Below are 22,960 nucleotides of genomic sequence, written 5' to 3' on the forward strand. Positions count from 1 at the left end.
AATCAAGTTATTGTGTTTTTAATTAATTTAATCTATTTTTAAGTAATTAAGTTCTTCTGTTTTTAATTTAATCTATTTTTAAGTAATTAAGTTATTGTATTTTTAATTAATTTAATCTATTTTTAAGTAATCAAGTTATTGTGTTTTTAATTAATTTAATCTATTTTTAAGTAATTAAGTTATTGAGTTTTTAATTGAGTTAATCTATTTTTAAGTAATCCAGTTATTGTGTTTTTAATTGAGTTAATCTATTTTTAAGTAATCAAGTTATTGTGTTTTTAATTAATTTAATCTATTTTTAAGTAATTAAGTTATTGTATTTTTAATTAATTTAATCTATTTTTAAGTAATCAAGTTATTGTGTTTTTAATTAATTTAATCTATTTTTAAGTAATTAAGTTCTTCTGTTTTTAATTAATTTAATCTATTTTTAAGTAATCAGGTTATTGTGTTTTTAATTAATTTAATCTATTTTTAAGTAATCAAGTTATTGTGTTTTTAATTAATTTAATCTATTTTTAAGTAATTAAGTTATTGTGTTTTTAATTAATTTAATCTATTTTTAAGTAATCAAGTTATTGTGTTTTAATTAATTTAATCTATTTTTAAGTAATCAAGTTATTGTGTTTTTAATTAAGTTAATCTATTTTTTAGTAATTAAGTTATTGTGTTTTTAATTAATTTAATCTATTTTAAGTAATTAAGTTCTTCCGTTTTTAATTTAATCTATTTTTAAGTAATTAAGTTATTGTGTTTTTAATTAAGTTAATCTATTTTTTAGTAATTAAGTTATTGTATTTTTAATTAATTTAATCTATTTTTAAGTAATCAAGTTATTGTGTTTTTAATTAAGTTAATCTATTTTTTAGTAATTAAGTTATTGTATTTTTAATTAATTTAATCTATTTTTAAGTAATCAAGTTATTGTGTTTTTAATTAAGTTAATCTATTTTAAGTAATTAAGTTATTGTGTTTTTAATTAATTTAATCTATTTTTAAGTAATTAAGTTCTTCTGTTTTTAATTTTATCTATTTTTAAGTAATTAAGTTATTGTATTTTTAATTAATTTAATCTATTTTTAAGTAATCAAGTTATTGTGTTTTTAATTAATTTAATCTATTTTTAAGTAATTAAGTTATTGTATTTTTAATTAATTTAATCTATTTTAAGTAATTAAGTTATTGTATTTTTAATTAATTTAATCTATTTTTAAGTAATTAAGTTATTGTATTTTTAATTAATTTAATCTATTTTTAAGTAATCAAGTTATTGTGTTTTTAATTAATTTAATCTATTTTTAAGTAATTAAGTTATTGTGTTTTAATTAATTTAATCTATTTTTAAGTAATTAAGTTATTGTGTTTTTAATTAATTTAATCTATTTTAAGTAATTAAGTTATTGTGTTTTTAATTAATTTAATCTATTTTTAAGTAATTACGTTATTGTGTTTTTAATTAATGTAATCTATTTTTAAGTAATTAAGTTCTTCTGTTTTTAATTTAATCTATTTTTAAGTAATTAAGTTATTGTATTTTTAATTAATTTAATCTATTTTTAAGTAATCAAGTTATTGTGTTTTTAATTAATTTAATCTATTTTAAGTAATTAAGTTATTGTGTTTTTAATTAATTTAATCTATTTTTAAGTAATTAAGTTATTGTATTTTTAATTAATTTAATCTATTTTTAAGTAATCAAGTTATTGTGTTTTTAATTAATTTAATCTATTTTTAAGTAATTAAGTTCTTCTGTTTTTAATTAATTTAATCTATTTTTAAGTAATCAAGTTATTGTGTTTTTAATTAATTTAATCTATTTTTAAGTAATCAAGTTATTGTGTTTTTAATTAAGTTAATCTATTTTAAGTAATTAAGTTATTGTGTTTTTAATTAATTTAATCTATTTTTAAGTAATTAAGTTCTTCTGTTTTTAATTTAATCTATTTTTAAGTAATTAAGTTATTGTATTTTTAATTAATTTAATCTATTTTTAAGTAATCAAGTTATTGTGTTTTTAATTAATTTAATCTATTTTTAAGTAATTAAGTTATTGTGTTTTTAATTAATTTAATCTATTTTAAGTAATTAAGTTATTGTATTTTTAATTAATTTAATCTATTTTTAAGTAATCAAGTTATTGTGTTTTTAATTAATTTAATCTATTTTTAAGTAATTAAGTTCTTCTGTTTTTAATTTAATCTATTTTTAAGTAATTAAGTTATTGTGTTTTAATTAATTTAATCTATTTTTAAGTAATTATGTTATTGTGTTTTTAATTAATTTAATCTATTTTAAGTAATTAAGTTATTGTGTTTTTAATTAATTTAATCTATTTTTAAGTAATTAAGTTATTGTGTTTTTAATTAATTTAATCTATTTTTAAGTAATTACGTTATTGTGTTTTTAATTAATGTAATCTATTTTTAAGTAATTAAGTTCTTCTGTTTTTAATTTAATCTATTTTTAAGTAATTAAGTTATTGTATTTTTAATTAATTTAATCTATTTTTAAGTAATCAAGTTATTGTGTTTTTAATTAAGTTAATCTATTTTAAGTAATTAAGTTATTGTGTTTTTAATTAATTTAATCTATTTTTAAGTAATTAAGTTATTGTATTTTTAATTAATTTAATCTATTTTTAAGTAATCAAGTTATTGTATTTTTAATTAATTTAATCTATTTTTAAGTAATCAAGTTATTGTGTTTTTAATTAATTTAATCTATTTTTAAGTAATCAAGTTATTGTGTTTTTAATTAATTTAATCTATTTTTAAGTAATCAAGTTATTGTGTTTTTAATTAATTTAATCTATTTTAAGTAATTAAGTTATTGTGTTTTTAATTAATTTAATCTATTTTTAAGTAATCAAGTTATTGTGTTTTTAATTGAGTTAATCTATTTTTAAGTAATCAAGTTATTGTGTTTTTAATTAATGTAATCTATTTTTAAGTAATTAAGTTATTGTGTTTTTAATTAATTTAATCTATTTTTAAGTAATCAAGTTATTGTGTTTTTAATTAATTTAATCTATTCTTAAGTAATCAAGTTATTGTGTTTTTAATTAATTTAATCTATTTTTTAGTAATTAAGTTCTTCTGTTTGTAATTTAATCTATTTTTAAGTAATTAAGTTATTGTATTTTTAATTAATTTAATCTATTTTTAAATAATTTAGTTATTGTGTTTTTAATTAATTTAATCTATTTTTAAGTAATTAAGTTATTGTGTTTTTAATTAATTTTATCTATTTTTAAGTAATCAAGTTATTGTGTTTTTAATTGAGTTAATCTATTTTTAAGTAATCAAGTTATTGTGTTTTTAATTAATGTAATCTATTTTTAAGTAATTAAGTTATTGTGTTTTTAATTAATTTAATCTATTTTTAAGTAATCAAGTTATTGTGTTTTTAATTAATTTAATCTATTCTTAAGTAATCAAGTTATTGTGTTTTTAATTAATTTAATCTATTTTTTAGTAATTAAGTTCTTCTGTTTGTAATTTAATCTATTTTTAAGTAATTAAGTTATTGTATTTTTAATTAATTTAATCTATTTTTAAATAATTTAGTTATTGTATTTTTAATTAATTTAATCTATTTTTAAGTAATCAAGTTATTGTGTTTTTAATTAATTTAATCTATTTTTAAGTAATTAAGTTATTGTGTTTTAATTAATTTAATCTATTTTTAAGTAATTAAGTTATTGTGTTTTTAATTAATTTAATCTATTTTAAGTAATTAAGTTATTGTGTTTTTAATTAATTTAATCTATTTTTAAGTAATTACGTTATTGTGTTTTTAATTAATGTAATCTATTTTTAAGTAATTAAGTTCTTCTGTTTTTAATTTAATCTATTTTTAAGTAATTAAGTTATTGTATTTTTAATTAATTTAATCTATTTTTAAGTAATCAAGTTATTGTGTTTTTAATTAATTTAATCTATTTTAAGTAATTAAGTTATTGTGTTTTTAATTAATTTAATCTATTTTTAAGTAATTAAGTTATTGTATTTTTAATTAATTTAATCTATTTTTAAGTAATCAAGTTATTGTGTTTTTAATTAATTTAATCTATTTTTAAGTAATTAAGTTCTTCTGTTTTTAATTAATTTAATCTATTTTTAAGTAATCAAGTTATTGTGTTTTTAATTAATTTAATCTATTTTTAAGTAATCAAGTTATTGTGTTTTTAATTAAGTTAATCTATTTTAAGTAATTAAGTTATTGTGTTTTTAATTAATTTAATCTATTTTTAAGTAATTAAGTTCTTCTGTTTTTAATTTAATCTATTTTTAAGTAATTAAGTTATTGTATTTTTAATTAATTTAATCTATTTTTAAGTAATCAAGTTATTGTGTTTTTAATTAATTTAATCTATTTTTAAGTAATTAAGTTATTGTGTTTTTAATTAATTTAATCTATTTTAAGTAATTAAGTTATTGTATTTTTAATTAATTTAATCTATTTTTAAGTAATCAAGTTATTGTGTTTTTAATTAATTTAATCTATTTTTAAGTAATTAAGTTCTTCTGTTTTTAATTTAATCTATTTTTAAGTAATTAAGTTATTGTGTTTTAATTAATTTAATCTATTTTTAAGTAATTATGTTATTGTGTTTTTAATTAATTTAATCTATTTTAAGTAATTAAGTTATTGTGTTTTTAATTAATTTAATCTATTTTTAAGTAATTAAGTTATTGTGTTTTTAATTAATTTAATCTATTTTTAAGTAATTACGTTATTGTGTTTTTAATTAATGTAATCTATTTTTAAGTAATTAAGTTCTTCTGTTTTTAATTTAATCTATTTTTAAGTAATTAAGTTATTGTATTTTTAATTAATTTAATCTATTTTTAAGTAATCAAGTTATTGTGTTTTTAATTAAGTTAATCTATTTTAAGTAATTAAGTTATTGTGTTTTTAATTAATTTAATCTATTTTTAAGTAATTAAGTTATTGTATTTTTAATTAATTTAATCTATTTTTAAGTAATCAAGTTATTGTGTTTTTAATTAATTTAATCTATTTTTAAGTAATCAAGTTATTGTGTTTTTAATTAATTTAATCTATTTTTAAGTAATCAAGTTATTGTGTTTTTAATTAAGTTAATCTATTTTAAGTAATTAAGTTATTGTGTTTTTAATTAATTTAATCTATTTTTAAGTAATCAAGTTATTGTGTTTTTAATTGAGTTAATCTATTTTTAAGTAATCAAGTTATTGTGTTTTTAATTAATGTAATCTATTTTTAAGTAATTAAGTTATTGTGTTTTTAATTAATTTAATCTATTTTTAAGTAATCAAGTTATTGTGTTTTTAATTAATTTAATCTATTCTTAAGTAATCAAGTTATTGTGTTTTTAATTAATTTAATCTATTTTTTAGTAATTAAGTTCTTCTGTTTGTAATTTAATCTATTTTTAAGTAATTAAGTTATTGTATTTTTAATTAATTTAATCTATTTTTAAATAATTTAGTTATTGTGTTTTTAATTAATTTAATCTATTTTTAAGTAATTAAGTTATTGTGTTTTTAATTAATTTTATCTATTCTTAATTTATTTATTCTGTTTTTGTTACATTGATTTTTAAATTTTATTCAAGAAATAGAACATCCAAATATTGCCTTTTACAAAAATGAAATACCTTTTTACCCATCCGGTAAGTACTTTTTTCTGTTTATTTGAATTATCTTAGTTTAAGAATTTAGTGTTTCTTTTTACAATTAAATGAGTTATTTTAGTGTTATATAGGGTGACCCAAGAAAAAAACGGGGCCCAACTCTAATAAAGCCCCGTTTCTTAGTGTTTTGTCCGAATGAAATGAAACTTTGGTCATAACTAGTTTATTATATTCAAAACATCACATCAAAACACTAGGGTCTTTAGCTTTTTTTTCTCCTTTGACTGCAAAATGCCCAGAAAAACAATTGAATATCCTCTGTTTTTTTGGGTCGCCCTTTATAAAAGAAAATTACACTAAGTGGAGTTGTGGGCTAATACAGACAAAAACTTTGGAATCAGAAAACCTCATAAAAATCGTGTATTTATTCATTTCATTTACCTCTGGAAATGTATAACTGTGTTCGTTACAACTCTACTTTCAACCGAGTCGTTGTTTGTTTCGTTCACCACACTCTTTTCTTCTACCTCTTCTTTAACACACGTCCGTTCGTTTTTGTGACTCAAAATCGTCTCTTTAACGCTAAGCCACTTTCTCCACACTCCCCCCTGATCTCATGATCACAGAGACGACAGGGGGGTGGTGATCGCCGCCGTCGGGTGCTTCTACGAAGGGGGACAGTGCTGCTCTCGTCTTCGCGTGCGCTCTCATCCACCGCCTGATGGTCGGGGAAGGCTTCATCTCCGTGGAGGTTACTGATATCAGAGTCACTGCTTGATAGGGATGGTGGAAACCAAAGCGATGGCCCACTCGTCTCAGAGTCAGAATCACTCTTATCGTCCACTGGAGGTGGTACATGTGTCACCGACTGTAGGTCCCTAACGTGACGGGGTACGCCATCAACCTGGACACACTGCTGACTCACCACATCAGTCACTGTGCCTCGTTTATTTATACTTGTCAGTACATTGGTTTCCTGGCGGTTTCACCCAGACAGCATCCCCTTTGGCATATCGATTCCGTTCTATCTCAGTGGCCACAGTTGTATCGGGGTGGATTCCTTTTTCTCGGACACGGTACTGATAGATTGCGTTTGCAGGCGCCGTTCCTGGAGAGACGCCATCCTTTGGCATGAGATTATACCAGTACACAGCTTCTGCGATGGTGCACTGCTTCCTGGCTGCAATTGTTTTGATGCTGCGATGGCTTCTCTCAGCTATACCATTGCCAGAAGGCACGTAAGCGCATCTAAGCCGCAGCCACACACCCCATTCTTGTAAGAACTGCCTCATCTGATGGTTGCAAAAGGCTGGGTCGTTGTCCGTCAGCACTTCATCAGGCGCACACCTCTTTCACAGAACACGGATGACAGCTGGCGAATAATGTTGGAAGAGTCCTGGCGCCCGAGGAGTCTCCAGACTGCGAAACGTGTAGGCCCACAATCGATAAGGGTAAGGAAGTGGTTGCCACCATAGTGTGTGATGTCCATGCCGACTCTCTGCCACTTACCACTCACTCCTAACTCCCCTTTCTTCCATCGTGCTGGAGCTGGGTCGATGGATTGGCAGGCCTCGCAACTTTCCATCACTCTTCGGATATCTTTTTTTCCTACTCCTGGATCAATCATCTTGACAAAGTACAGTGTCCGCTTGATGCCAGGATGTCCACACTGTCGATGAATGTCCATGATGCGCGCTGCATCCACATTACACACAACTGCTGCACATGTGTTTTGCAGATTATCAGCATCTTTCCGAGTACCAGCCAGAAGCCATCGTTGAGGGACTCTTGTCAAAGCATCTGCTCTGTTGAGCGCAGACCTGATCAACACTACGTCCACGGTCAGGTTGTACTCTGTGATGGTGTCGACCAAGGTGGCAAGCCGTCTTCGAATTAACATCTCACTCGATGCTCGTGTCGTCAGCCGTGCTCTTCTACTTAATGCATCGGTTATCCACCAATGAGTGCATGCCGAGTCAGTCATGATATGTAGAACCTTGGCGTGCCATTGAAGTGCCAAGTTAACGCCCTTCAATGTGGCATCAAGTTCGGCCAGGTTTATGTGCCTCGAATCATTCTCTGGCCGAAGCCAACAGGCATCTTCAATAATGGAATCATTAACTGCAAGGGCAACTCCAAGGGCCAGTGAACTAGCATCCACCCAGACCGTGAACTCATTCCCGCTGACGCACCACTTTCCCTGAACGGGGTCATCACTGGTCACTCTGGACACAGTCTCTGTCAACATGCTCCTTAGGGTGACATCGTGTACTGCATCGTCCCATCCCGACGACGCGGCTGTTGCACGTCTCTTTATGGCTGCCACGACCACCCTGAACCAACCGCACACAGGGAAATGGCCTACCATTTTTCCACAAAGCGAAAACACTGTTCGTCGAGTGATGTCTGCTGGGACCTTGGGAACGTGACTTCCTCTTCTCCAGCAAAGTCCCTCCTTGCTATTGCACACGTGCAGGCCGAGAACTTTTGCTCCATCGCACAGACGCTCTGGTTTCTTACATGTCAGTCCAAAGCTTTCAAAGTGCATTCTAACCGATTGCGCTGACATGAGGTTCTCATTGACGAATATATCATCGATATATGAGGATGTTGCCTGTTGCACTGCCTCATCTTGCTGCCGGATAGCATGCATGATTGCTGTCATAATGCCTGGGGCCACATTTAGACCGAACCCTAGCCTGGTTAGACAATATCGGGTTCCTCTAATTTCCACAGTCTGAAATGGCCACAATTTCTTCTCAATGCGTATTTGCAGATAGGCCCTGCGTAGGTCCAGAGTTGCCACGTTCGATCCCTGCTGTCGCCACTCCCTTAATTTGAATGCACACACATCAGCCCTTGCTGTATATAGATCGACATGCTCATTGAGCTCACGGTAGTCTAGGACGGGGTGGACCTTTTGTTTGGTCTCTTGTACGACGGCAATCAAGGTTATCAGCCCTCGCGGGGGGCCAAGCTCATCCTCTGGGTATGGAAGAAGCCAGCCATTGTCGATCCATGTTTGCAGTTCTTCTTCATACTGTTCCCTTAGCCACATGGGTGGGGGATATTCCGATAACCGGTTTCGCAAGGATATTGGTGGCTGATCGTTTGACCACTTCCAAAACGCCGTCCATGCATTGGTGTTTCTATCATAGTCTGCATGAAAGTCAGGCTCGTCGAGAGTTATGGCAGCACAAACATGTTCCTCACATCGGGAGAACTGTACCTTGCCGGTTCTGTCCACAGTAATTCCACCCAATTGTGTAATCAAGTCAATACCCAGGAGTAGGTCGTACCCGAGAAGCTCTCCCTCCATCACCAGGGCTCGCACGGCTACTGCAGGCCCGTCGTTGATGCTTGCGCGGATAATGCTCACCCCACAAGAGGTTAGTGAACCTCCGCCTACAGTTAGTACCGGAATTCTCTCTGCTTTCCAAGTGGCACAGCATATCTTGCTTACGAGAGTCTGGGTGCACCCAGTGTCCACAAGCGTGAGGTGCTCGCTTCCATTAATGTGTATGCTTACAGTGGGTAGCGTCCTGCTCAATGACGATCTGGGTAGAAGACTGGCGCTGAAGCTTCTTCCCCTTGCCCGTTTCCCGGACAGGTGCGGGCCAGGTGTCCGCGTTTTTTGCACTTGTAGCACTGCGGCCCGTCAACTTTCCGAGTTGGTTGACGTGACAAAAGACAATCACGGGCCAAATGGTTAGGTCCTCCACACTTATAGCAGGTTGTAGCTGCGCCCAGGTCCTGCAATCCAACCTGTGATGGTTGTACAGCTGCCACTTGGTCTATAGTGTTAGGGCTTTTCTTTAGTATTGCTCGTGCCCGTGCCAATACTTCCGATATGTCCATCTCGTCCACTTGGGATGAGGCACAGAGCAGATCTTCCACACTCTTAGGTAATCCTGCAACAAAGGCGCACACCAAGCCTTTGTCTGACATCCCTCCAAAAAGGACCGATAGCTTTTTTAGCTCAGCCAGATACACATCCACCGTTTCCCCAGGATGTAATTTTCGGGCCATGAATTCCTTCCATGCAGTAATTGGATCTAATGCAAATGCTGTAAAAAGGGCGCGCTTGATGCAGGCAAAATCTGTTTTTTCCTCATCAGCCAACTGCTGGTATACTGCATATGCTCCCCCAGTGAGGCGCATTGGGACCACGCATTCTATACACTTCACCCCACTGAGCTGACATATTAATTCTGCTTTTTCCACCCATTCCTGCACTGAGTGATCAGTGCTACTGCCATCAAACAGGGGAATTAGCTTGGGGTCAAATCCTGACGTCATGCCGAAATAGCTTGTGTTCGTTACAACTCTACTTTCAACCGAGTCGTTGTTTGTTTCGTTCACCACACTCTTTTCTTCTACCTCTTCTTTTACACACATCCGTTCGTTTTTGTGACTCAAAATCGTCCCTCCTCCCGCTTTTCTTTCCTCGTTATTTATCGAATCAGGGTACGAGATTCTCCGAGATTCCACGAGACTTTTTTCCACGTAAACGCATGCGGGCGCCATCTTGATTCTTAGTTTGTGCTCTGCAGGCACAAACGCGCAGCCTCTTTAACGGTAAGCCATTTTCTCCACAATAACTTTGAATTCTTTCAAACTATCTTCAAAATACTGTTTTGTTACCTTAGTGTTATCATTGGTGTACAAGGTGGAGCAGGTTTTAGTATGACTGCAAGAGTTAGGAGTAGATGAAGTAGATTCGGTGAAATTCTGCAATTACTAACCAGCAAAGCATTACCACTGTCAAGGAAGTTAAGTGTCTGTTAGGCATGTGTATACAATAATATGTAGGACAGAAAATTATATGAGAATAATACAATGGATGTATAATGTGAGTCATAGACCAGAGTTTCTCAAACCTCAGGACACCATGGAGCCCCTGAGCAGGGCAAAGGTTTTTTTCATAGAGCACTAACAAGATAATTTCTAAAATAAATATGAAAAACATTAATTTCAAATTTTTAATTATACTTGTTCATTAGTTGTTCTTGTTCGCAATTTTACTATATTTTTAAGTGTACAACCATTTTTTGTTTTTGATTAATCAAAAATTGTTGCATTTTTTGTTAATTTATTTTTTATTCACTTTTTCATGAACCATTCTGAAACTCTTTGCACATGTAGTTATATATCATATCTCTTTACAGTAAAAAAGATCAATAATTAAATGCTTGCAGCCATTTAATTTTTCCATATAAAGCATTTAGTCTGCTTTAAATAAGGGCTTGCAGAGCCCCTCAGCCTCATTCACAGAGCTCTAGGGCTCTGCGGACCCCACTTTGGGAAACCCTGATATAGACAGCCTTAGATCTGGTGACCTCAGAGGAAGGTTAAATCTGAACAATATTGGGAGATGTGTGCATAACAGGAAATTTTTATCGTATGGTCATGCTGAAAGAATGGATAACAGTTTTAGGATTAGTAGATGTAGAACAGTTGAGGTGGCCAGATCAGTTAACAGAGAAAAGCCAAGGAAAATATGAGAAACAGTGATAAATATGGACTTGTGAGAAAGTGCAGACCTGGCCAGTGATAGATTAGTTTGAAAGTTTTCTTAAAAGTCATCCAACACATGCCCACATGTAAAACACATGTAAAAGCAGAGGAACAGGAGGAGGAGGAGGAGGAGGAAGAAGAAGAAGAAGAAGAAGTTGTGTTACTTGAATTTTATGCCACATTTTGTATTTTGACATTAAATAACACAAATGGTTGATATATTGTAACATTTTTTATTTGTGTGAAATTCCACTTTTTTCACTTTTATTTCAGAATTAGCAGGCTGGCCAGCATTGCCCAGTTGTAAAATATGCTTAAATAACTTTTAATCAATGCAAAATTCTTATTTATCATAAACAGAAATACTGTAGGTATTAAACATAATGTATAATTCCTTATAAAAATGAAGTTAAAAAAAATGGAAAGAAACTGAGACATGAGTATTATGTTTTTTTCTAAATCATTCACTTCTTGTAAGTAAAAAAAAGAAAAAATACTCAAGCTGAGATCGAAAGAAAAACCTACAAACAGTGAGTCAATTACAATAATTATTAGACTAGTGTGATATGATCTTTAAAAGGTGTTTTCAAATCATACTTATTTTTAACACAAGTAATCTGTAATGTGAACCATGCATGCGTTGGCTGGTCATACAATACATTTAAACATGATATTTTAATTTATGCAGATTGCATATGTATTATTATAGAATCAATCCTCTGTTGAATATTATATATTATGAGGAATAATTTGCCCAGTAAACTAATTCGCCAAAAAAAAAAAAATTAATAATAATCATGTTGTTCATTAAATTCCATCTGTGTTTGTTTACTATATCACATCAGCTGATATTTGAGCTTGATAATGAATGCCTAGGAAAAGTCTCTTCTGATTAATGTTTAGTTTTCAAATATGCAAGTAAAGAAATGGTCACATTCAATGTTGCCAAGACTAAGCTTATTTCCTTCAACAATTACAAGAAACCTTCTCAACCACAAATAAAGATGCACAATCTGAAAGTACTTTGTTCAAACTCCTAGGCTTAATGTTCACAAGAACATGTGTTGAAACAGATACACCGAGAGCATTGCCAAGGCTGCTGCGAAGAAAGTGGGGTTTCTTAACTGTGCTAGAAAATTACTTACACCTGAAAGTCTTCTGTACCTCTAGAAGGAGTACTCTATGTCACATTTGGGCTGGTGTATCTGCTATTAGTCTCTTGCTTCTGGACAGGGTTCAAAAGAGAGTCGCTGAACTGTCATCTGTCCCATCAATGAAATGTTGCATCCCTCTACCTGTTTTAGCATAATTCTGGCCCTTCTTCTCTTCTGATGAGAAGCATTTAGCTTTGAAATTCCATGGCTTAAAAAAGGATTTTTTCTTAAATTTCCCCTTAACTCTTCCTTATTGTTCTGATGATATAATAAAGTTATATAACTTTTATTCTCCATTTTTCAGTTGATATTATTGTTTTTTGCTCCCCTTGATAGTATTGAGCTTTTCTTATCTTGATAAGTTTTGCTTTGTTAAAGATGTACTCTTTGATAACAGAATTATCTTATATATATATATATATATATATATATATATATATATATATATATATATATATATGTATATATATATATATATATATATATATATATATAAACTATGATGATTTTTGAGTGTTTTCCAATGTTGCCCCACATTTTCAAAAAGGAACTTAGATTCAATTGAGTTGTTATATACTATTGCCAAGTACTGGGTAGAAAGTGTGGCTTCAAGGTCATGAATATAGCAGCAAGATTCACTTCTATATGACGCTTCTGGGAAAACCCAGAAGTGTCTATTTGAAAACATCCATAGCTTCATCAATCTGAAAATCCGAACATCAAACTCGCCTGATTACAACCTGATGGACTATTAATCAGCTCACTGTTGAGAAAGACACCAGCAATATCGTTTATAACCCCACTCAATTTTACAAAATGTATGCATGTATGCCAGTGGCATTCACACTAGGCCAGTTGAACTTGGTTCCCCCAAAGGAGGAAATGTCAAGGGAATGTTAAATTCACAAGTTGTTCTCAGCCGTATTTATATTCTAGTCAGGGTTGATGACGACATTAGCTTTTTGCAGTTCTTGGTGTTGAAATTTACCCTCATACAATGGCTGATATTCCCAAATAGTTATCCATTTTAATACTGACCAGGTTCAACATTGCTTAAATTTGGTGATCTAATGAGAATCGTTGTGTTAACAGGATTATTTACAAAATGTTTCTGTATATGATACCACAGGCAAAGACCATAGGTCTTGGTGCCTGGCAGGAGTTCCAGCTCTATCTTGACAGTGAGGAGCCACATTTTAAGCTGACTTCCCTCTATTTTTTGACAAGTGATTATAAACTTCAGAGCTCTCTGTACAAAGTGCATCACCAAACCAGCAGCGTTTATACCTGTACTGTATTTTAAATAGTGTGTGAGTTGAGCCAAATTTAAATGAGTTCACTGTATCAAAGTTGTTCACCAAGGTTTCTGGCAATTGAGTCATCAACGTGCTTCAACTATTTCCGGTTCCAGCAATAAATACCAAAATCACAGCAGTCAGCTATCAGCTCAATGTATGTCTTCATCGTATTAACCCATGTCTTGAGTTGATCACATTGGAGCCAACAATGTTTCCTTCTGATAAGATTGAAGTTGTTTTTAATGATTGTTTTTTTTTTTGTGCTGCCATTACCATATACATAACTACATACATACAAAAAAGATTGATTATTACAAAATGCTGAAATATATTTTGACCACTCAACTGATCTTCATCAACGATTTCCCAAATCACATTTTTAGATCGTTCATGGACATTTACGCAGACAACACTACCATCTATGACAACACTTCAAAGGCTGGAAATGGTCAAAATCTCTCTGATTTTCTTTGCTATGATCTTTAGCATTTGATGCAATGGGAAAAAGGTGGCTGGTTAATTTTAATACATCTAAAACCAAGCGTTTCACTTTTCATCATCACTGCTTTGACCCAAATCTGGGCCCTATTGAAATGAACGGCTCTTGTCTTGAGAATGCTTCATGTTTAGACAAGCTTCTTGGTCTAACCTTCACTCCTGATCTGAAATGAAACAAATACATCAAATTAATCGCCAAGGTTGCTGGAAAGATGGTAGGATCATTCCACTACTTCAGCAAATATTTCACTACTGATGCAATTCTCTACCTGTATAAGAGCCAAGTACATCCCGGGATGGAGTACTGTTGCCACACCTGGGTAGGAGCTGTTCAGAGCACCCTATTCTGCCTTGACATAGTTCAAAATCGACTTTGTAATCTAGTAGATGATGCCCTTTTCCTTTCTCTGCAACCTCTTTTTCACAGAAGAGATGTTGCGAGGCTGTCTCTGCTGTATCGTTATTTTCATGGCAAGTGCTCTTCTGAGCTCCAATCTATGTTTACCCTTTGCTAATCTTTCACAAAAAATGCTCATCTAGCCAAAAACACTATCGATAAATTCCCCCACTCTCTATTGGTGCCTAAACCTAAACGTGGATTCCATCAATAAAGCATCAACTGTTCGTCTGTGGAACTCTTTTCTGCTGGTCTGCTTTCCAGCTGACTACAATATTGTCGTCTTCAAGCCCAACATAAACAAGTTGTCATTGAATCATCCTTGCAAATAATCTGATTATACCAAATTTCCACCATAAACAATTACTACACTACTATCCCAATGACTACAATACACACATTAACCCTTATCCTCGAATGGCCTCTGGGTCTTGATATGTGGTAATCCTTTTGTAAAAAAAAAAAAAAAACTGACAACACATTGTCTTGTTTGACTAATCAAAGCCTTTGATACCTCAAACCGAAAGATTCACCAATCATTATTGAAAATGATGACATTTTGTTTGTTCTGTTTAGGATTTACCATTGAGAACATTTTGAAGACCAAGAATGAGGATTATCGTTTTTTAGAAGAAACACATACTTATATACAATGGTAAGTAAGTATTTATATACAATAATAAGTATAGATTTATATAGAATGTGAATTAAAATCTTATATAAAATATTGAATAGAAATATGTATACAATGATAAGTAAAAATTTATTTAAGTGTTTAGGACAATTAATCGTAATTGGGAATTGGAAAAATTAGAACGTTTGTGGATATTTGAATATGAAAAATTGTTTCTTATTTTTCAATGCCAAAAACGATACTTTTTTTTAATTCAGTTTTTTTTTTTTTTTTTTTTTTGCAAATTTTTTAAAAACTTAATTTTCCGTTGCTGGTGGGTACTAATGATAACATGATGAACATTTATTGGTTTTAAACTATTAATAACATTAAAATCTATATATCATCTTCCCAAATGTACTTTTATGCTTGTGAAAATAGATGTATATATTACATGGATTTTCCCCGTGATCCAAAAATAAAACAACAGCAAAAAAAAAAAAAACAATAAATATTTAGAGAAGTTTCAAAAGAATCAGAATCAGTAATTGTATTGAAATCAGGAATTGAAAACAAAATTGGGAAAAATATTGGAATCGTCCTATCACTTGTTTATATAGAATGAAGAGTAGAAATTTATATACAATGAAAATAAAAACTTACATACAATTGTAAATAGGAATTTATGTATAATAAAAAGTAGAAATTTATATACAATGAAAATAAAAACTTACATACAATTGTAAATAGGAATTTATATATAATAAAAAATAGACATTTATATACAATGGTAAGTAGAAATTTATATACAATAAAAAGTAGAAACTTATATACAATGGTAAGTAGAAACTTTTCTGAGGGTGCAGATTCTTAATTTCTTTAGTTTTCACATTTCTTCAGAAGATTGAAGAAGGGCATAGGGTATAGTGTAGACACTATATCCTGTGGCCTTCTTCAAGTGTCTTTCTAAATTTGTAATTTCTAACTCAATGACTGGGCTTTCTATAATCATTGAATATGAACAGAGTTGCTTGAGAATAAATGAAAACGCTATATATTTCTGCGCCCAGCCCTGAACCAAATTTTCACATTTTTATTCTCATTTTTCAATTTCTAAAACATTGTCTGTTCTGTGTTTTATTTGTACTGCTATTCTTTTCTTGGATGTTATTTTCAAAATGTTTCTGCTGATGTAATCTTCAATTATCTTTGTGTACATATCAAACTCTGGAATTTTTATGTCAAACTTGATTATCTATACGACATGTGATAAAAGATATAACAGATAAAGGTGATACTTAGTACCAAGAAGTTTGATCCTTATTACAGGACTAATAATAAAATAAAAATTACTTATGACTTCTATCTGATCAGAGCTGACAGACAGAGAACAACTACATGCATAGATTAAATAAAGGATTCAATTGAAAATTCTGTATTAATTTGAACATAACTATTTTTGAATTCGACTAGATAATTCTAAAGAAAGTCGAAGGTTACATCAACCAAAATGTTGTGACAATAACATCCAAGATGAGAATAGTAGTCCAAATAATCCAAAATTTAATCCTCATCTAAAAAATTCCGACACACTACAATTGGATTCTTCATAAAATGTTACTTAAGAAAAGTTATCCTTAATCGTGTTATAGGGATTTGATTTCAATTAGACACTACAAATGTAGATTAGATTATTGTTTGCTCGAATGAAGGCCTCTTGTAATAGCATTAAACAATGGTAACATTTTGATACCTTCTAAGAAATACATTTCATTAACGCTGATCAGAGAAGAAAAGGTCAGGAAGTCAGTTAAATTGGAAGAAATGTTCAAAGACACAATGCGTTGAACATTCAGAAGTTCAGGATTGAAAAGAACATTGCTATACTAAAACAACCTCCGTATTCACTTGATCTTTCTTCAATTGACTTTTTGTATTTTCCTTACTTTGAAGGCTGGGATGTTTTGCTTCTCAGAAAAATCTTACATAAACCATTATCAGAGAAGAAAAGATCAAAGGTCAGTTTAATTAGAAAAAATAGAAAGAAAAATACTCGTCTTTCTGAAACCATTATCAATAATTTCCCCTACTCTTTATCTGTGCCTAAACCTAAATGTAGATTCCATGAACAAAGCTTCTTTCTTAGAACTGATCATCTGTGGGACTCTTTTCCATTTCTCTGCTTTCCAGCTGACTAAAATATGGTCATCTTCAAATCCAATGTAAACAAGTTCTTGATGAGCTGTCCCCTTAAGTAATCCAATTTACCAAATTTCCACTGGTAACAATTACTACAATATTGTCCTATATATTGGCCTTGATAATTGGTGATTCTTTAGTAAAAAAAAAAAAAGGGTAAAATATGGAAAAAAAAAAAAAAAAAAAAAAAAAGGGGTAAGGATGGAATACTGTTGTCATATCTGGGCAGGAGCTGCCAAAAACAGCCTATCATGCCTTGACAGAGTACAAAATAGACTTCGTGGCTTAGTGGGGGATGCCCTTTTCTCTACCCTGCAACCTCTCTCCCACAGAAGAGACGTTGCGAGCCTATCCTTGTTTTATCGTTATTTTCATGGCAGGTGCTCGTTGGAACTCCAATCCCTGGTCCCCCCTCGCCAATCTTTCATGAAAAACACCCGTCTAGCTGAATCCACTGTGAAAAATTTCCCCCACTCTATATCTGTGCCTAAATCAAAACGCGGATTCCATGAACAAAGCTTCTTTCTTAGAACTGCACGCCTGTGGAACTCTGTTCCGTCTGCCTGCTTCCCTCCGGACTACAACTTGGATGTCTTCAAGTCTAATGTTAACAAATTCCTAATGAACCGCCCCCTTAAGTAAACACTCCATCAAATCTCCACACTAACGTAATGTACTTGCAATAACCCTTATCCCTGAGTGGCTTCCGGGCCTTGATAAGTGGTGATCTCTGTGTAAAAAAAAAAAAAAAAAAAAAAAGCAACTGAAGGAAAAGGAAAAACTGTTTTCTCCTTTTTTTATTTTAGTAATCTGAATACAGAGATTAAGGGAAAAAATCTCAAAGAGAATGTTGTTTGAAATTCAGAAAGAGTCAACAAGGGTCATCTTCTGATTCCATACATGCATACAGAATAAGATAGAAGGCAAAATTAAGTGTGACACACTAAAGAAAAATTTATTTCAAATTTAAATGTGGTAGACCTAAATAAGTAAACGTTAACATGATGACATGGCACATAAACAAAACTTATGGGCCAAGAAAAGTCCTATTTTAAACTTAAGTGTGATAAACAAATAAAAATATTATATCAAACAAACAAAAATACTATTTGAAATATAACTGTGAGTGACAAAAAAAAACCAACATTATTTTAAACTTAATTGTAGTAGACAAACAAAAATATTATTTCAAACAAAATGGGACAGACAAACAAAACTGATATTTTAAACTCAAGTTTAACAGACCAACAACAATGCTATTTCAACTTTAAAACTTATCAGGGCTTCAAAAAATACTATTTCAAACTTAAACATGTTAGATTAAGGACAATGCTATTTTCAGTTTCACTATGAGATGATGAAATAGGGTGTGTTATTTTAATAAGCTTGTTTAGAAATGAAAATACTATTTTAAATAGACGCATCACAGAATGACAGATTAGCAGACCAAGCCTCTTATACAGATCTGAGGAGGCATTTAAAAATAACTGCACAACATTCAGCAAAATTTCACATTTCTAGGTCTAATTTTTAAAAGTATGTAATTAAATTGCATTCATCATTTTCAATCCTCTCATAGCATTGTTTATCATCCAATTTACAACCTCAGTAATTTCCTGTCATATTAAGTGGGAACTCATTAGTACAGGAAATATAAAAATGAAAAGGAGCAAAATATAGTACATGTTCTAATATTATATTGAATTTGTTCTTTTCTTGGTTTGTAAAGGAATCATTTAAGACTAAGGCAATTTTTATTTTTGTTCTAATCCAGAGGGCCCTTTTTGGGAAACTGGATTTATTCACAATTAAAAACCGACTGTGTGTCTAGCTCTGTTCTTGTAGGGAGACAACTAAATAGTGACCCATAGAAAGACAGGCAGGCGTCTCAATTAAGTCAAGCCATAAAGCATTGCTAAAATTATAAAGTTTTTCATAAAATTGTTTGTTTTCCTTGCAACAAGTGATTATTTACCACCTCTGTAGATCAGGTGTAGTTTTGAAAAGCCAGCACATGAGGATAAGTACATGCTTACCTAAAAATGTCTGAACACCCCCTTCTACATTCTCCTCATTTCTAACTATAAAATTCTATTTCAGGTTGTTTCCAAATAGAGATCCTGGATTGAACAGTTGTGCCTATATTCTCACTGATTATGAAATCAAGGTTTGAGAATTTAAATGTTCATTTTTTTAACAATCGTCGTCAACAATTTTACATTCTGACATGTGTTTGACAGCTTTTAGAAATTGACTTCGAAACCAACCTATCTCTGGCCAAGTATTTATTTGTCCCTATTTTTTTTTTCAAATCTATCCTTATTCATTCTGTACTTGTTTTCTTCAGTCTTCACCTGTGAACAGATCTTGTTTCTTCAACTGTTCTATATCTCATCCATTATTTCAACATTGCCATCATTCATCTCTCCTGTTCTGCATGGTCCTGGATATGACCTTAAACTATATCCAGTGGTGAGGCTCCAGCTTGTGGGCTTTTGGGGAGGGTGGAGCCACCCTTCAATTGCCATTGCTCCCAAGTCCACTCTGACTCAGAGTTGTAGTACCTGTAAGGGTCCCAACTATGGGTTAAATAGAAACTGACTTAAAAACAACAAATATATTCTATTAAAAATTTTTTTCTAAATCTTTGGATTCAGCATTAAATAACCTGAAAAGGGATGATATGCCGTAAAACAGAAACAACCAACCAACCAACCTGTTCTGCACATATCTTGTTATACAGGGTGGGATGATAAAAATGTCGCCCTAAATTTTAAAACTTTTATTGAAAAAATCAATTCAGGTAACTTGAGCTGACATCTATTCAATATAGCCATGTTCAGCCTCAATCACCACCTCAATATGGGTCTGGAACTAGGAGCATGCCTTTTCCCCAAGTGTCAGTGGGAACTTGGTGAATACTCAGTGGATGGCGGTGATCAGGCAGACTTTGGTGTTGTGAGAGCTCATATTGCTGGTGTTCTCGATGTATGACCAAACAAAGTAGTTCAGCAGGTCAGGTCGGGGAAGGAGGAGGTCAATAAGTGGAGGGTACAAAGTTGTATCACTCCTTCTGAAGCCAAACCTAGGTCTCTTTGGACTTGTGGGGCAGCGCCAAGTCCTATTGCCACGCCCAGGATCTGCTAGTGGCCACCTGATTGCACCAAAGGATCACTGCACTTTCAGCACATCCAGGTACACTTTGGTGTTAACTTTCAAGCCAACTTTGATGTAATGTAGCCCTCACTTGAAACCACAATGAAGACCATAAATGTGACTGGAAATATTTTTTCATCATCCTGGGCACGTCCCTGTTTGTGGCAATCTAATGATGCATTTTGAGGGTGCTGGCAATAGTTTTGTTGTCATAACTTGGATCGGTAGAGAGCATGAGTTGTATAGTGGCACATCTTCAATCTCACTTGTTGAACATTGTGTCACTTTCAGACATGATAGAAGGTTCCTATGGCTCTTGAGATTTGTATATAACTGGCCAACTAGTATATGATCTGCAACAAAAAAAGAAAACCTTTTTTTATCAAATGGAAATGGAATCATGTTGTCTTTTCTATTTCTATAGCAACAATTTTATCATTATATTATCTGTATTGTCGAGATTTTTCTGAAGTTATCAGATCTAAATCTTTCTTTAAGACTCATATTATACGTCCATTGTATCATTCTTATAACACATTTCTCCATGCAATGCATATCCTTAATTCTCACTGGTTAGTAATCTAATGCATGTAATACATCCAGGTTAGTAGTCGATCCCAATATTTGATGTTTTGCACTAATCTTCGTTGGGACTATGGAGGCTTTTATAAAAGTGAAGATTCCAGATTTCTGATTTTAATAATTAAAAACAAAGAACACAAGAAAGGTTTCTCCCACTCGAAGATGTTTATTAAAGTAAAGACACTCAACAAACAAGTATGAAATCACATACGACAACCAAGTTGGAAATTCAAATTTATTTACATAAATACAGGAAATCAATAGAAAACAAAAGATCAAACTTGAAGCGAAAAAGACTTTAAAAGTAATATTTTCTTTAAGAGTTCAAACTGCAAGAATGCTGGCAAAATGAAGAAGAGTCACTGAACACAGTAAATCGAAGCCTCCGTTGACTCTTGAAAGACAAAAGATACCCTCTGTAGGGGAAGATGTGCATGTAATTAAGTGGCAAGGGTTGCACAGTCCCCAACCACACCTCTCTTGAATCAGCACTGCTTGAATCCAGTTGCAAGGAAATGTCCAGGATGACTAGAAACAATGCCAAGATAAGCGGAGAGCACATACAACACCTAGAAGTCCCAAATGGTCACCCATCTTGTACTGGTCAGGCTCATCATTGCTTAACTTCAGTGATCTAATGGGAACCAATGTGTCAAACATGATTATGCTGTATACAGTAAATAGATATCTAATAAGTAAGAGAGCAAGGGTCGTCGCTACATCGTTTTCCTCCAGAATCATAAATCAGGTTGATAAATACTTTCGCACTTCCATTATTATACAATTTCTGGTGCATGTATTTCTAGTTCTATTCTTCACTTCTAATGGAATATTCAATTCATTTACTTAATTTTAAACTTTTGTGGAAGATTCCTAAGTTTAACCTTTTTTTCATACATCTACATCTAAATACATATATGAGTGTATGGGAAAATATCAGCAGGAACTGTAAGATAGCTGGCGGGCAAAGTAGCTGAAAAAAAAGCATATATGCAATTTAGGAAGTGTGCCCAAGAAGAAAAAGAAAAAAGGAAAAAGAAAAAAAAGGACACCACGTGGTCGGGAGAAGACAAAAAACACTTGAAAAAGATGAATGTGTAAAGTTGAAGACGAGAAACAGCTGTCTATGGCTGGCGTGTAGTGGAGCAGAAAGAAAAACCATGTTCCAGGAGAGAGGGACATGTGGCCCCGCAATGGCAGAGAGAGACTCTTTAAGTTGGTGTCGAGACGGGAGAAAGAAAAACGATAATCAATGACTTGTGTCAAGAATGAAAGTAAAGTAGAGTCGGATTTATTTATTTTTGTCTGTTTATTTCTTTTCAATGGTGCTGGACAGCATGGGAATCCAAGAGAGGTTTTAACTGTAGCGAATACGGTTTGAGCATAATGGCCATATTACTTTATTATAATTAATTTTGAAGGTGGTAGATATTCAATAGCCCTAATCTTGCTTGTAGCTTGATGTATTTAACAAATAAAAAAGCAATTTCTGCATTCGTTCTTTTTGTAGACTGTTATCCTCATCCTCATAGTTGTTGTTGTTTCACCACATTTAGGTCAACTCATCCTCTGTCCTTCTTCAGGTGATTAACCTTAATGGGATAGGAATGATGAGTCATGTAACTTCTCATCACATTTTAGTCAACTAATTCTCCGGCCTCAAAGGATTCTGAAAATTCCAAAACTAAAATAAAAAATAAAATAACAATATGTTTTTCTTTTTTGTTTTTGAATTTTATTATCTTTCTGATGTTTCCATAAAGTGCAGAAGCATTTGAAATGATCAGAACTACTGCAATCTCTTCTTGTCTATCCATCTATATATTGATATCTATCACATTTCTTTCGATTCACCATTTTTATTTGATTAACGAATTCAAGTGTTATTTTAATCTATTTGAAATAATAAGTCAAAGTTTTCTCTCCTTA

The 22,960-nt window shown here is 31.6% G+C and overlaps 1 protein-coding gene across 12 annotated transcripts in view; it reads left to right on the forward strand.

Moving 5' to 3' along the window:
- Nucleotides 1-22,960, forward strand: part of LOC145252838 (opioid growth factor receptor-like protein 1) — an 85,917-nt gene that overhangs the window by 57,367 nt on the left and 5,590 nt on the right. For 5 of the 12 annotated variants that reach the window (XM_080112822.1, XM_080112820.1, XM_080112821.1 and 2 more), the window contains exons 4-6: nucleotides 5,600-5,656; nucleotides 15,058-15,136; nucleotides 19,394-19,460. In XM_080112822.1, coding sequence (XP_079968948.1) covers nucleotides 5,600-5,656; nucleotides 15,058-15,136; nucleotides 19,394-19,460 — 203 coding nt within the window. The remainder of the gene's footprint in view (nucleotides 1-5,599; nucleotides 5,657-15,057; nucleotides 15,137-19,393; nucleotides 19,461-22,960) is intronic. The other 7 variants (XM_080112824.1, XM_080112823.1, XM_080112814.1 and 4 more) reach the window with 2 other exon arrangements.

Source organism: Euprymna scolopes, chromosome 29 (assembly GCF_053919585.1).
Source record: "Euprymna scolopes isolate OS-2025 chromosome 29, ASM5391958v1, whole genome shotgun sequence".
NCBI lineage: Eukaryota > Metazoa > Mollusca > Cephalopoda > Sepiida > Sepiolidae > Euprymna > Euprymna scolopes.